The sequence below is a fragment of the Daucus carota genome, chromosome 1 (genome assembly GCF_001625215.2).
Source record: "Daucus carota subsp. sativus chromosome 1, DH1 v3.0, whole genome shotgun sequence".
Lineage (NCBI taxonomy): Eukaryota > Viridiplantae > Streptophyta > Magnoliopsida > Apiales > Apiaceae > Daucus > Daucus carota.
Window position 1 is genome coordinate 44,339,490 of NC_030381.2, and position 15,733 is coordinate 44,355,222.

Genomic DNA, 15,733 nt, shown 5'->3' on the forward strand with positions numbered 1-15,733 from the left:
GTAATTTACACTAGTGAAACTTCCTGTTGTGTTCTAGTCATCACTTAAAAATATGGATAGCCTCTTTACAACTAAATTTTCATCCTGGTCCGAATAATTAATGTTTAAATTTCGAAACCCCAAATTTTTCCCGAAAAGAGTTTCGGGGTATAGAAAGGTCTCAGGTTCGAGTTTTCCCACGTCATTGATTCCGCGGCCTTTTAGCGAGGCTGGAAGACCATAAATATTGTTATAATTTTTGATGATGCATGAAAAGCAAACCAGGGTCCCCATAGTTTTAACAAATTTTGGTGGTGGCCAGACCCGTATATAATTCCGTTCAAAAGCAATCATTCTAGTTTGTTTGCATCTCCATCAAAACAATCCTCGTAGTTTGTTTTGTTTTGCATGTAAAAAAAGTTTCAGTTAAGACCAAAAAAACTCATAATGAAAAGGAAGTATTGGGCAAGAGATAAACATAGATGTGTGTTTGGGTGTGAAGGAGAGGAGAAGAGCATGACGAAAGTTGCGTGATTAACGTGACAGATAGAGAGAGGCAAGGCAGAAACAGTACAAGTAGAACAGAAGTTTCGTTTGGTGTATATGGTTGATTCATCATTACAATTACCATTTATATACGTTTATATATAGTTACCTGCGAGAACTCCATGAATATTAGCTACTCGATCATGATTCATGAGTGTCATGATATGCATGGCAACTCCCTATGCCACTACAATTTTTGATTATTATTCAATTTTGGCTTTTACTAATGATAATTTCTATACTTTAATTCAGATTTATTTTGCTTATCTGATTAGTGCTACAGTTTTATGCGAATTGTCATGAGCTGACGGAAAATTTTAGAAATTCAGTTGATACAATTTGATATCTAAATACGAATTTTGGATTGCGCAATTATATAATACTGAATATATCTTAAAATAATTCTAAAAAATAATATTCAAAATTAATAACTTTTATTGAATTTTATAAAAATATTAATAGAAAGTGATATCCTATTATTTTACTTATTTATTACAAGAAATTACCTCACATCATTGCCGGATTTCAAACCTCGGCTATGCACTATGACAACCTGAAATCGAGTAAATCCGCATCCAATTATTAAGAGCCAAGAGTGTGTTCGGGAGTATTTTTCAAAATTATTAAAAAATGCTTGTAAAAAGAGTGTTGTCGTAAAAATTAGGTTACTGTTTGGTGATTTTTTTTATATTTATATATTTTGAGTTATAATAAAAGATAATATTTTTGGTGAGTTTTGATGATGAAATCTATTACGGTTTTGCAAGAACATGAAAATCAGCTTTTTTCCAAAAAATACGAAAAATTATTTTTCCTAAAATCAATTTTTAAGCTAAGAGCTGCTATTTGAAAAAATTGTTTTTATATATATATTTACTAAGATGTTATGTCAGACCGAGCCCAAGACAAGCTTGTCACGGAGCTTGATCTCCAGTTACCTAGCTAGTTCGTGCGTAATAGGATAGACAACGGGTCGGATCATAGGATTTAATAAGGTCCAAAGTCATCTTTTGTTTCGGATTGGAATTAGGGTTCGGGTCTGAATGATAAAAATAAATAGAGCTTATTGCATTTTGTAATCTCATACTTTGACTGATTAGCAAATCAGATCTCACATTTTGAAACGTGATAGTTTGTAACCCTAAGCTTCATAGAGCTTTTGGTTTGTAATTCTGGCCCACAAATCCGTTAAAAACAACCGTTAACTTTAACTGTTTTGAGAGGTAAGTGTGTATATTAGTTTCTAACAGCTACTTTACCCCCTGTGACCTCTCAAAATTTATATATTATATTTTCAAATTATTTCTGAACACAAACAACAATATATATTAAATTACAAATAATTTTTAAAATATGTATTTATTTTAAAATGTAAAAATAAATAAATTTTCAGATTCTAAATCTAAATATGTATTTTAAAAATTATTTTAAATTGTTTTACATCGTTGTGTGTGTTCAGAAATAATTTTCAAATATGATACATAAATTTTGAGGGGTCGCGTGGTGTAAAGTAGCTGTTAGAAATTAATATACATACTGTTACCTCTCAAACAGTTAAAGTTAACAGCTGTTTTTAACGGATGTGTGGGCCAAGGTTACAAACCGAAAGCTAAATGAAACTTAGAGTTACAAACTGTCACGTTTCAAAGTGTGGGGTCTGATTTGCTGATCAGCCAAAGTGTGGGGTTATAAAGTGCAATAAGCTCAAATAAATATTCAAATTTGATTTGTTGGGTTTTTTGAATTTCAGTTTGAGTTAGATAATTCTATATTGTTATAATAATTTAAAATAAATAAATCTATATTGTTATAATAATATGATAGGTAACAATTTATTCATATTAATAATACAAAAGTAGTAGCTAACAAAGAGTTGGTGAGATATTGATTTTTCTAAATGTAGCTTAAGGATATGGATTCTCACATGTATGTCAATTTAATTTTAAAAATAATACTCCATATATTTATTTAGTTCAATATAGTAGTGTAAAATATATTAAATTTAATTAGAAACTATTATCCAACTTATCAGTTATAACCTTTAAATTTAATTATATGTATATAAGTCATGTATTATTAATATAAAACTAAGTAAGATATTAGTTTTTACTCAAAAAAAAGAGTAAGATATTAGTTTATATAATAATTTATGATATATATGTATATGTTAAGGGATTTTTTTTCTAGTTTCGGGGTTCGAAAAAAATTCGGGTTTCGGGTCTGGTATCGATTCGATTGATATATTTAAAATCAAAATCCAGATTCAAATTTTTTCGAGTCTGGTCAAAAAAATTCAAATTCGAATTTAAATCCAAAATTCAAGTTCGGAAAAACTCAATTGGATCAAATCAAGAGTTTGATATCTGTGGGATCGGCCACTTTAATCTTTCATGATCTTTAGCATTCATAAAATATAAGTATTTCACTTCTGAAATAAATACATTCTTTTCGACCAGAACAAAATATTATGAAGAGTAATTAGCACTTTACACCCGTTAACTTTGATCGTTTTGATGATTTGGTCACAAAATTTAAATTATAGCAAAGTACATCCCATATCTTATGAATTCCAATCACATTACACATGTTTGACTAAATTCTGTCAAAAACTAACGGTCAACGTTAAAGGCAGAAAGTGTTAATTTTACAATTAGCACTTCGCACCAATCTACTTTTGTCTTTTTTTCCATTAGGTCTCATATTTTTATATGTCGGCAAAATGCATCCCCAAACATAAAAAATTTAATCATTTTATCGAATTCCCGTCAAATATTAACATTTAACGTTAAATGGAATAGGTCAAATTGGAATCGTGATTAGGTGCAATTATAATTATTTATATCTTTAGCTCATACATTGATTTATAAAATTATTAAACATAATATCTCTTAACTTCTTCATGTCCTTTGATTTCATCTGAGCCGATGGAATCATTAACGAAATCAGGCTGCTACTCCAAATCCATTCCCCTCCCACACTCCAGTTCACACCTCTCTCATCAATAAAACTTAATCATTTCTTTCATGGTCTCGATTCTGATCCACCACCAAAAAGTTAATTTTATGTATTAATGTATAAGTTAAAGATATAAATAATTATAATTGCACCTAATCACAATTCCAGTATTACCCATCCTATTTAATGTTAAATGTTAATATTTTACGGGAATTCGTTAAAAGGTTATAAAATGATTAAGTTTTTTATGAAAAAATAGGAGACCGAAACAAAAAAACGACAAACGTTGATGGGTGCAAAGTGCTATATTTTAAAATTAACACTTTCTGTCTTTAACGTTGACCGTTAGTTTTTACGGAAATTAGTTAAACGGGTGCAATGTGATTGGAATTCATATGCTATGGGTACTTTACTATAATTCAAAATTCGAGACCAAATCTCAAAAAGGACCAAAATCAACGGGTGCAAAATGATAGTTACTGTATCATGAAAATGGTTTAATATTCGTGTTTTAAAGAAATCCAGACAAAAATATCATCAAATATTAAAAAATATTTATATTGATCTTATTTAGTGTTGGAAAAATATATAATCCAGATGCATATTATCGAGTTTAGTATATTTTTTCAATATATTATTTGATACAAGTAAAGCTGGCATACGGTATATAAATTTCCATTATATATTGTTTGAACTATTTAGTCCGGACTTAAATATCTTTTTAAGATCCGGAACGAATCGAATTTTTTTTCGATCTATTCAGTCCGGACCGCATAAACTGAATTCAGAAAATACATTTCAAACTGAATCAAATTTGTACGGTTCCGTTCGATTTTTTGGTTCTGATTCGATTACTTTTTATAAAGATTTATAGAATAAAAAAGTCAATTTGAAACAAAATTAATTCTTTTTCAAATAATGAATTTGTTACGGTTACGATTTTTTTATATATGTACTCATATAGATATCAGTAATTTTCATTTTTTATGTGTTCGTTATTCGTTTATCAACTAGGTTGCACTGTTAGTTTGGAATTTTGTCCCAACTTAGTTCAGTTTTCAATAAATATATAATTTTTTGTTAAAAAATATTATTAATAATAATCAGATAATAACTATTATTATTATAATTATAATAATCCGACAAATTTTTATAAATAAAATTTTGTGCAATAAAATCGCTCTCTGAATATTATATAGTATATACTCCCTTCGTCCCAGCAGGTTGTTTATGTTCACTGTTTACACGTATTTTGAGTTTCTTATAAAGTATAGTTTTATAACGTTTTTTCTAATTATTTTTTTAATAAAAGTTTAAACGGCAAAAAAAAATTCAAGAATTTTTTTTGAAAAAGGTATTATATAACTATAATTTACCGAGTACTCAAACTGCATTCCAAAATATAAAGAATGTGCTGTAACTAAGAGCATATCCAACGGAGTTGGCTATAATCATTGGCTAAATAGGACCTGTAAGACATTATGTAAAATTTGATGAACCTGTAAGATATTTTGCTTCAATGGTATTGGCTATATTGGTTGGCTATAATTTAAAAATAGTATGTTATTAATATTTTAGATTGTTAACATAGAATATATTAGTTCAATATGGTAATAAATGATGTGCAATCTTCCTACAGATTTCTTACAGATCTGTAGAGGTTCGACAAATTTAGTCTATCCATAGGAAGTTGGCTAAATTTATAGACAGCAGCTGAGTGTGGTTGGAGTTGAGTTTTTTAAGCTGTTGGTTATGTTAGATATGACAATTCACTTTTTAGCCAAGGGTTTTCAATGGTTAGAGATGCTCTGACAGAGAGTATAAAGAAAAATCTAACACGTTAACCTGGGCTGGGCGTCACATTTTAGGTCAAAACACACGAAAAACAGCCTACACAGGGTCATGTGTGTAATATGTGTTTTTGTCTGACTACCTTACGCGGAATGGCCATACAAAAAAACAAGAAAGGGTGAGAGATCAGGGAAAAACATCAATTCCAAAACGAGAAATTGCAGATAGATGTGTTTGTGTCAACACATCGATTGTCTTTTGGCCAGTTGTGGATTCGTAAACAAGACACCAGACACCATGCATGCTCACACCCTTCGCTATTGCTTAACACTTGTATTTCGCATACTAGGTTTATAATTGAACTATGGTTCATTTAATAATTTTGTTTCATATACTGTACGTATATGTATTTTTAATAGTTTGGAAGTTATGGTACTCCCTCCGTCCCTCTTCTTACTCGACACGTATTTTAAAGCGCATATAAAACATAGTTTCATAATTTATTTTCAAAAAATTTCTTTTTTGTATAAAAATTTAAATACTAAACTATTATTCAAAAAAAAAAATTCAAAATAATATATCAAGCTATACTTTATGAGAGTATTAGAATGAATGCCGAGTCTCCATCCCTTAATGTAAACGATTGAGGGAGACAGAGGGAGTAGTATTTTATTCAATCCTCTCTTCTTTTGAAATATAAAGATACTCATCAAAAGCGTATACCAATTCTCTTCAATCCATTTGGTCCAAGGTTTTGGACAAGCTCTCGCTATCCCAAACTTGACTTGACAATCCTGGTCTCACTATGTCTAGTTGGGTCCGAAAACCACACACTTCTCATTCTTGTGAATTGGGTTTGTATCATCTAATTTTATGTAATCATTTATATAAATAATTATTCCAATACAAATCACTAAAATACATTTGATGATAAATCACTATTGTATGACATTATGCACTCTCGATAGAATATCACCTATTTTGTATGACATCTCTCATTGCGAATCCATCCCCAGCATATCGGCCCACTCTATCCATGTCGATCTCGCTAAAACTTTACTAAAATAAGGGACAGATTCTGCACAAGTTCCAAACAGTCTTAATCAAACTTAGTCACACCTTAGTTCCGCTAAGCCGCAGTCCAAAATTACTAAATCTCACAGTCTCATTTAGGCCGGTTTATGTATATTTTCGAGCCTCATAATTCTTAGTGATCTTAATCATATTGATTTGTATGTATGTATCTATATATATATATAACATATATCATCACCTACACATGCTATAATAATTAATAATGACCTCATATCACGGTTACCAACAGCTTCATAACTTGTTAGTTAGCATAGTCATTATCGCCACGACTAACCTTGCTATCTGTTAAAATTATAACCTTGAGTAAATAATAATTTATCACGATCTCATTCCTAACTTGAGTTGATGAGATAAATTAATAATATTATTAAATGTGTTAAATAATTGATTTTTGGAAAGTCTTATTAAACCCTATAAAATACACAATAATAATTCATTGAACATATAATTTTTCTATATAATATATAGTATGAAAACATTTTGTAAACAGCTTTGCTAAATAATTCTAAAATATTAAGTTGTTGGTTTCATAGAAATAAAAAACACAATCATATCTCATGAATGTATGGATATTAATAAACACACACATATATATGATGTATGTAATAAAGGCATATGTGTTAGAATTTGTATTCATTAATTCTATTTTTTGTGCATGAATTAACTAAATATATGTTGATACATGAGATTAATAATTTTGACAACGATGGAGACATTAACTAAGATTTTATACACGTTGAATTACAAATAAATAATTATATTTGACATGAAATATTGTGTAAATTAATAGTTTATATATAATAATTGAAATCGTCAATTAACTAATAACCTCGCTAAGATAAAAATCTTTTCGGGATCAAGGATATTAATAGAGGTTCTAGCATCTTCTCTCATTTTTATGGACCTCCTATAAATAAAATCGTTGTAAATAGTCGTTCACCGACCACTAATATAAGTAGATTGTCTCAATTAAAATAAAAAAAATGAGATTATCTAAATAATAAATAATGATTTCTGTAATTATAAGTAGGGAATGATTTCTACTTTTTAATGATAATTTGATAAATGAGAAGTAACCGGGAAAAATTATAAAACATGGTTTGAACGCTGCAAATACTCGTATGATCTTGAACTCTAGGTGTATGTGTCAATACAGATTCGCCACATTCTAAAATACCAGTACTACAAGACAATCCTTCATGATTGAAGTTGGAAAACACAGTGGCTAATAGTGATGGCTCCTTTGGATATATAAAAACTAAAGATAGCTACCTACGAAACTCGGCTAATGACTCCACGATCTCGTACGGGAGAGACAGGATAGCGGTAGTAGCCGAAGAGGATGGTGGTGACGGCGGCAGTTCCGAGATCAGAATGAGATTCGTGTGTCGGTTTCAGAAAAGATGCATTAATTGTGCCTTAATTGCGGCGCTAATGTTTTGTTAATTGTGGAATATTTTGACCACAATTAAGTGTTATTTATTGACTTGTTTTTATTTTTAATTAATTACTATTTAATGTTGGTGCATTTGAATTGTTTTCATACTATTTTATCTTTAGTGTTCGCTAACTATTTTTATTTAATGTTTATAATATCTTGCAGGTTCAATGTTAAATATTGCACTCTACGGAATTTTAGATATAGCAGATGGAAAAGGACATAAGTGTACAAATCATTTTAGCATCGGAGGATACGAGTTTTATCTTGTAATTTCTTTGTAAAGGATGTATATTTGCTTTGTAGGGTACTCTTTTTCCCCCTTGAGTTTTTTTCCCATAGGGTTTTTACTCTTGCGGGGTTTTAACGAGGCCCAATTGGTGGGTTTTCTTTTCGGACATTAAAGGCCATATCGTCTAAGCGTCCGGGAGTACTAGCTTACTCTTCGGTTAGATGGTATACTTTTCTGGATGAAAGAAACTCTGTTCCGTCGGACATTGTATCTTTGATATTTAGTATCAATGAAAATTTATTTTCCTTTTCAAAAAAAAAAAAAAATACCAGTACTACAATAGTAATTACAAATTATTTTTCTAAAAGAAATTAATTGGTGTGCAGGAGTGCTCCATGACTTGAAGAAGCTCAAACAAACTGGTTACAATAAGATGGACCATAGATGGGATGCATTCTAATAATAATTATTAAAAAAAAAGGCATCAATTCATCTTGGTCAGTTTGAAGCAATTTCAAACTGATTAAAGTCAGTATGAACATGCATATAACCTAATATAGATCTTATCTTATGCTCACTCTGCAAACAAGATATAATGCAAGTTTTAACACACAAATGTCGACTCTATTTATAAAAGAACTGCACTTGACACTATCTCGTCCAGACCCTCTTCTTCGACTCTGTAGCCTTGGTTCCTTGAGTCTGCTGATCTCTGCCTGTTACTCTGGTATTAGTGATGGGACGTTGAGATACTGTTGCTGGCTTAGTTATTCTTGCAGTTCTGGACATCGGCCTGAGTGGATCAGATTGCCTCCCCTTGGTATCGCCACTGCGGAGATTAGATGCAATATTCTCGGTTTCACTGTTTCTAGACAAGCGTCTCCTTCTTGTCTCAATGAGGGAGTCCCTTCCTTTTGGCAATGTGGAACCCTGGCTCATTGGGCGTTTCATTGAATTTGAACTCTTTAAGATGCAGTGTTCAGCATCAATCATCGACTCATCTCTTTGAGACTTACTGGCTTCCTGAGGCATGTTGGACCTTAAGGCATTGGTAGAATCAACCAGTGTGCTACCTGTTTGTTGCTCCTGTGCTTGCAGTTTAAGTTGTTGCTCTTGTTGTAAATGTAATTGTTCTTCCTGTTCCCGCAACTTCTCCTCAAGCTCACCAATCTGCCATTGGGATATGCATGTTTTATTGTCGTTTAACTAGTGTATGAAGGATGTGCAGTTGGCGCACAAGTTCAACTAATAATTGGACAAGTCTTACTCAAAACACCCAAAAGAGGACCTTTATTTTCATCTAAATGTTTTTGTCATAATGCAAATACTTAGCAGAATGAGAGTAGATGATCACCTTTTGACGAAGCAGTGAGGAGTCTGTACTTTGTTCCTGCTCTCTCAGACTTCTTTCTAGCTGCTCAATCTGCAACAAAAGGAAATGAGTTAACTTATTAAAGTCTTATCTCCGAAACATAAGAGATTTAATTACCAGAATTAGTTCACCACCTTTTGTTCAAGGGCAACAGTATTAGATAAAGACTCTTTCCCTCTTTCTTTGAGTTTTTTCTCAAGGTCTCTGACCTGCTTGTTAAAATATCAAGGATATCTTGTCAAATGTTGTTCCATACATGATGATACAATGACATAATCAAGCAGCATATAATTAAAGTTTACACACCTTCTCTTGGTAAGTAAAACATTTCATGTGCTCTTGCTCTAGCTCCCTTAGCTTGCTTTCTAGTTCTTTGATCTTTCAGCAAAAAAAAAAAAACAACTTATCAGTTACGTCTACAAATTTAATATTAAAGAACAGGGAAAAGCCAAATGTATTGAACCTTTAGCCTAAGGTCCGAGCAGACATCTTCCTCCCGGTTCAATCTTTCTGAAAGACTTGAAATTTGTTTCTCCGACTGAGAGTGTAGAGCTGTCCTCATCTCTAGTTGCCCTTCAAGTTCTTTAATCTTTTCCAGTTGGGTTCGATACAACTGATCCTTTCCTCTTGCCTTGTTCTCAAAATTTTGTAAGCTGTCTTCCAGTTTCCTTAGTGATTCATCTTTCGATCTAGACTCTTGCTTCGCTTTGTCGAGCTTCAGCATATATTTAGGATGATATAATCAATACATATATGTAATAAAACTTGGTAAGTAATTTCTATACATACCATCAGTTTGACTTTCTGAAGCTCGGCTGTATCAATCTGCTTTCTTACAGGCCCCAGCTCAACACCCCGGACTCGGGTAGCAAAATTAAGTGAGCTCAATGTCTCACTTGAATCTTGATCTGAAGGACTGATTTGCACAAACATTAAAGTCTTGGAGTCACCACCTGCAATAATTAGAACAGATGGTTACCATGACTGAAATAAAAGTTTAAACCTGAATGATTCATCAACTACAAAACCTAGGACTACAAAACTCTCTAACAGATGTACCTAATGAATCCTGGAGCAGATGAGTCAGCTTGGAATTTCTGAACAATTGAAAACACAAGATATTAGAATTTAAATTACATTGCAGATTTATACAGGCTGAGAAAAAAACTGTAAGTTCAGGCTTTAAGAACCTGTAAGGAATGTGATTGCTTTTGTTTGCTAAAGCAGAAATCACATCTCCAAGAGCTGAAAGAGATCTATTAATGTTTTGAGCTTCTTTAAGTCTGTCACCTTGCACATCAGTCTTCGCAAGTCTCTCACTGCCGGCCAAATCGACAAGCCATAGTTTGCTTTTGGTGCACTCACCATTCATCAGATTCTTAGACTTTACCATTATGCAAAGCATGCTGAATAACAATGACAGAAAACAACGAGCAAAACAAGATGAATAACATGCCCTGCTATTTCAATTGGTGCTGGGAAAACGGGCTATTGGAAATAAGGAAACTAAAAGTGCAACTATAGAAGACAGAAGTGAATGTTTACCAGTGAGAGCGACTGCTATGCTCATTCACATTATTGGATCCAACTGCTCGGGCGCTGCTTCCAGCCTGCAGCACATTCCATACTTCCTTTATATTCTTAACTTTAGCTTCCACAATACCAGGGATGTGATGGGAACCTTCAGGAGCTTGCTTTATTTCCAGTCTAAATTAGCACATATACGTATAGTTATATCAGACTGTCCATGCAAGTAACCACACATCTAAAGACACTAGTATGAATTCATTGACAAAACAAAACAGCTCAGCTGTGTTTTTTGCTACTCTAAAAGTCAAAGAAAGACAACATAGTCTTACTTCTTTGAAGATGGTGATGTAGCCAGCAAGTCCCTTATCTGTTCATTGTAGACTTCAAGCACGCTAACTGAAATGTGATACCGGAATGTTTCCTTCCTTTCCTCTGCCATGTTAAATAATTCTTCTAGAGTCCTATAATTGACTCCTCTGTTATCCTCAGTACCCTCCATTGTAAATGTCTTTCCTGTTCCAGTTTGCCCGTAGGCAAATATACAAACATTGAACCCATCTAACACGGATATGACCATAGGAGAAGCATCCGCAAACACATCAACTGTTAAGGGAAAAATATAATGGTCTCAGCACAAGTTTCTAAATAGAAAGGTGATTCTGCAAGCCCCAAAAAAAGACAAAAAGGCAATAGATGAGGAACCTTGATCATCTTTCGGTGTGTAAACTCTGTCAAATTTAAACGTCTTTTTGGAATTTCCAACACCGAGGATTCCAAGTTCCCCGTCCTTGGATGCATTGAAGTCTACCACAGTTGAACAGCCCACTGATGTCTCTGCCTTGCTTAAAGGGCGACAGCGGCAAAAAACCCTAATATTTCCTGATGAGATAAAACTAGAATTAGTATTCAGCAGTTATTATACAAGTATATAAATTATAAATTAGATATTACTATAGTAAACCTTTTGCCTCCTGAACTTCATTATGAAGCTTTCTACGCTTTGCTTGTTCTTCACTGTACTTTACCTTCAGATCCTCACACTGGGCAACTGCAAAATGATTACATAAGTGACTGCGTACATTATAACTTATGTCAATTTTTACCTAAACTTGATCCAACATACCCAATTCTTGAACTGCAAAAGACATTTTATTCAACTCAGGAATTGAATCGGCACATTCATGTGCTTCCCTCGAAAGCTTGGAGTGTTCCTCTTTCATTGTCTGCATTTTAATCATGTAAATAGTATATCAACCTATATTTTTGGTTAACATAAAACAGAAGATTCTTATCTGGAATAGAGCAGAAAAGTTATTTTGCACAATAAAAAGAAAGTTCATACCTTTATCTTCTGGTCTAACTCCCTTATAGTTTCAACCCAGAATTTCTTGTCACACTCATACTTGCTCGACACATCCTTCAATTTTTCTGCTTGCTTCTCTACAGTCTGATCTGAGTACGACAATAAAAGTCAGATAAGCAGCTGTTACATGTTCAGAAGTCACATATAACAATATCAGACAGGAAACTACGTGTGTTACCAATTCCCCTCAATGGAATGACTAAACGTATGTTAGAGAACCAGACAGAAATTAAATAGGGTGGGAGGGTTCGCCCCTCAATGGAATGACTAAACGTATGTTAGAGAACCAGACAGAAATTAAATAGACGGGGGTGGGAGGACTCGAAACCGAGACCTCCCTAAACAGAACTCTGATACCATGTTAAGTAACCACTACATCCTAAAACCTACTACTGGTTACTTAACACCAATAAGATGTAAGATGCTTATGGCACTAAACTAAAACTAGGTAATTAATATCAAACACATCTTACCTAGAGAATATGTCTGGAACAACTTATTGTCAAGTTCCATCCTAACCTTCTCCAGTTGATCATTTGCAGCAGCCAAAGACATCCAAGCCTGATAACATTCATCTGCTTTGACCTGGCACTGCGAGCTGAGGTCTTGTATCTTTTTTTCATACTTCGCTGTTGATTTCATTCCCAAAACTTTCAGCTGCAACCACAAAATCAGTCAACAATAGTTCATATCATTGTTTTTGGCCTCAATATTAAAATTTTAACACTTAAAACATGTAATACCTGAGCTGCAGGGACTTCTATTGCCGAGGCACAATTTGTGCATATAAGGTGCTCGCTGGTCACCTCATTAGCTGTACCAACCAAAAAAGGTAATTCGGTGAACCTAGCATCCCTCGATATACTGCAATATCAGTATGAACAATAAAAAGATTGCAATACCTTCGGATTTGGGTGCTCTCCTAATGCAGATCCCACTTACAATAGGACTCCCATAGACTCCTTCAAACCTTATGACAACGACCCCATCATCCTTAACAGAAACTCTGGAATCAACTAACTGCAATGGCTTGTTAGCTCCAACAACAGAGAATATATCAAAGTCTGACAAAACCTGTCATACATGGTAGAAACTTATTAGTTCAAAGATCTACCATCATATAATGAGTGACAGCAAACAGTAGGAGGGGGTTTACAAAATATACTCGCCTTCTCATCCTGAATGAAAACATTAAAAACCCGCATTCCTTTAGGTCCACAAGTGTTTATGATCTCCACAAAATGAAGGTCAACAAAATATTCGCCAGGGTCAATACTAGTAAACCTATAGCAGAAGTTTCCTAGTCGTGCTGACTGGTATACAGACGGGTAATCCCCAGCCTCAATTATACTCTCTTCTGTTTGAAATACATCTCCTCCATCAAAAAAGTTATCAGCCAAAAGTCTATCTGCATCAGTTTCCGCAGAAACTTCACCTCCAGCATTTACGAACATCACAACTTCCTCTGATTCATATAACAAGAAAACTGTTTAAGTTAAATCTCAGCTAAAAGATACTTTTAACAAAACCAACAATATATATATATATATATATATATATGAACAAAACAACTTCACATCCTGCAAAACAATTATCACAACTCCACTACTTCATTTATTCATACAGAACACAATGACAAATTAACTTAATCTCCGCCAAAATATACCATACATATAATCAGTCCAATATATCATTCATGCCATCACAATATCCCGCACAAACTCAATCTCCATTAGCTTCAAAAACGCTTAATAATCCTAAATTACAAGGTATGCTTACGACAATTAGCTGTGGAAACAAGAAAAATAACAATAATAGTCGACAATTCCGAACTAATTAGCTTCACCATTGCCTATCTATCAAAACACAAAATTATACATAGGCATACAAGAAACAGACATTTTCTACCGAAAAATACAATCGCAAGAAAACACATATAAGCACTACATTACTATGAGCTCAATTTCCATAAACTTATAAATCACATCGATTATCGCATACTCGAGATTCAAACAAAGATCCAAGAAAACAAACCAGTGCAATTCGACTTGGTGAAGCCACTAGCAACCAATCTCGACCGCGAATCGCAAACCATATACTCCGCAGACGACTCCTCGTCTTCATCCATGGGCGCAATCTCGAGCTGTCTGTCACATATCTGGTCAAAATCAGAAACCCTAGAAACAAAAGGGTCTGGAATTAGGGTTTCTGGGACTGCGCCTGTAAGGTTAATTTCCATGTCTTCCATTAAAATGTGTAAAAAGCGACTAATTTTGGAGCTATAGATACAGAGATTTGTGTGTAACGTGAGGACTTGAGAAGCGTTGAAGAGATGTGGTGTTTGTGATTTGGGGGTTTATTTTGGTATGGGATTTGAATTTCAAAACGTTCGGGGGCAATGTGACCGTTAATTGCTTTAGATGAAAAAGGGTCAATTGCCTTTCTTCCTTTTTTTCACGGCAAGTCAATTACTACTTTGTTCATTTACATCGGGAGCAATTTATTTTATTATTTTAAGAAAGTATATGTAGTAAATTATTTTGTCTGCTGATTTATGTAATTTTTAGAAAACAAACCGATATAGTATTTTATATTTGTTATGTAACAAAGATAAATACTTATTTTCTATCTAAAATAAGTACATGTTTGTATGACTTGAATTCTAGATGTCACTATTTTTCAACCTTCAGGTCATTTGCTTTCATCTTCTATCATAATTGTCAATTTTAATATAAAATCAAGATTTAATCATTTTTGGTTGAATTCTTGTTAAGTACGTTGTTATCAAAGATTTGTTGGTCGTGCCCACTTTCATGATCTAAGTGTTTTATATTTGAAAATTTACTGAGTATTCTACTTTTTGAATCTTATATTTACAAATATACTAAACTCTCTAAAATCTTTCAAATATGCTATCCTTTGAATCTTATTTTCAAATATACTATCTTCTCTAATTCACCTTTTCATTTTTTTATTACTTATCTCTCCTCCTCTTTCACATCACACTCACACACATCCTTATTACGATCCTCCTATATGCAAACTGTAAATACACCTAGGGGGGGGGGGGGTTTGAATAGGTGTAAATGGCTAATTATATCAATTTTAAACTTTTACCAAATATTTCAGCTTACTGTTTTCAGATCAAGTGTGATTATAGCAGGCTATTATGCAAAACAGTAAAGTGCAGAAATGTAAATCAGACACAAGCAATTTTAGCCAGGTTCGACCCCTATATCTAATGGTCTACGTCCTGGTCCCTTACCAACTTGGTAAGAGAATATATTATTACTGAAAATTCCAACAATTACAGAATAATAATATATCTCCCTTTACCCAGTCACCTAAAGCAGCTTGCTGAAACCTTGAGCAGACAGAAAACAGCTCGACACTTAGCCCCCTGTGCACCTGTTCTTGAACCTCTGAATTCCT

The 15,733-nt window shown here is 33.1% G+C and overlaps 1 protein-coding gene across 1 annotated transcript; it reads right to left on the minus strand.

Moving 5' to 3' along the window:
• Nucleotides 1-8,481: 8,481 nt before the first annotated feature.
• On the minus strand, nt 8,482-14,692 carry LOC108223176 (kinesin-like protein KIN-14R). The gene is made up of 19 exons (XM_064085643.1): nt 14,336-14,692; nt 13,471-13,766; nt 13,204-13,375; nt 13,045-13,115; nt 12,775-12,958; nt 12,281-12,390; nt 12,062-12,161; nt 11,900-11,986; nt 11,641-11,817; nt 11,268-11,541; nt 10,954-11,115; nt 10,599-10,814; nt 10,468-10,505; nt 10,198-10,361; nt 9,872-10,123; nt 9,715-9,786; nt 9,543-9,617; nt 9,391-9,459; nt 8,482-9,206 (listed from the first exon to the last, which is right to left on the minus strand). Exons 1-19 carry the CDS (start codon nt 14,547-14,549, stop codon nt 8,688-8,690), a joined length of 3,252 nt encoding a protein of 1,083 aa, XP_063941713.1. The 5' UTR covers nt 14,550-14,692; the 3' UTR covers nt 8,482-8,687.
• Between the last annotated feature and the right edge of the window lie 1,041 nt (nt 14,693-15,733).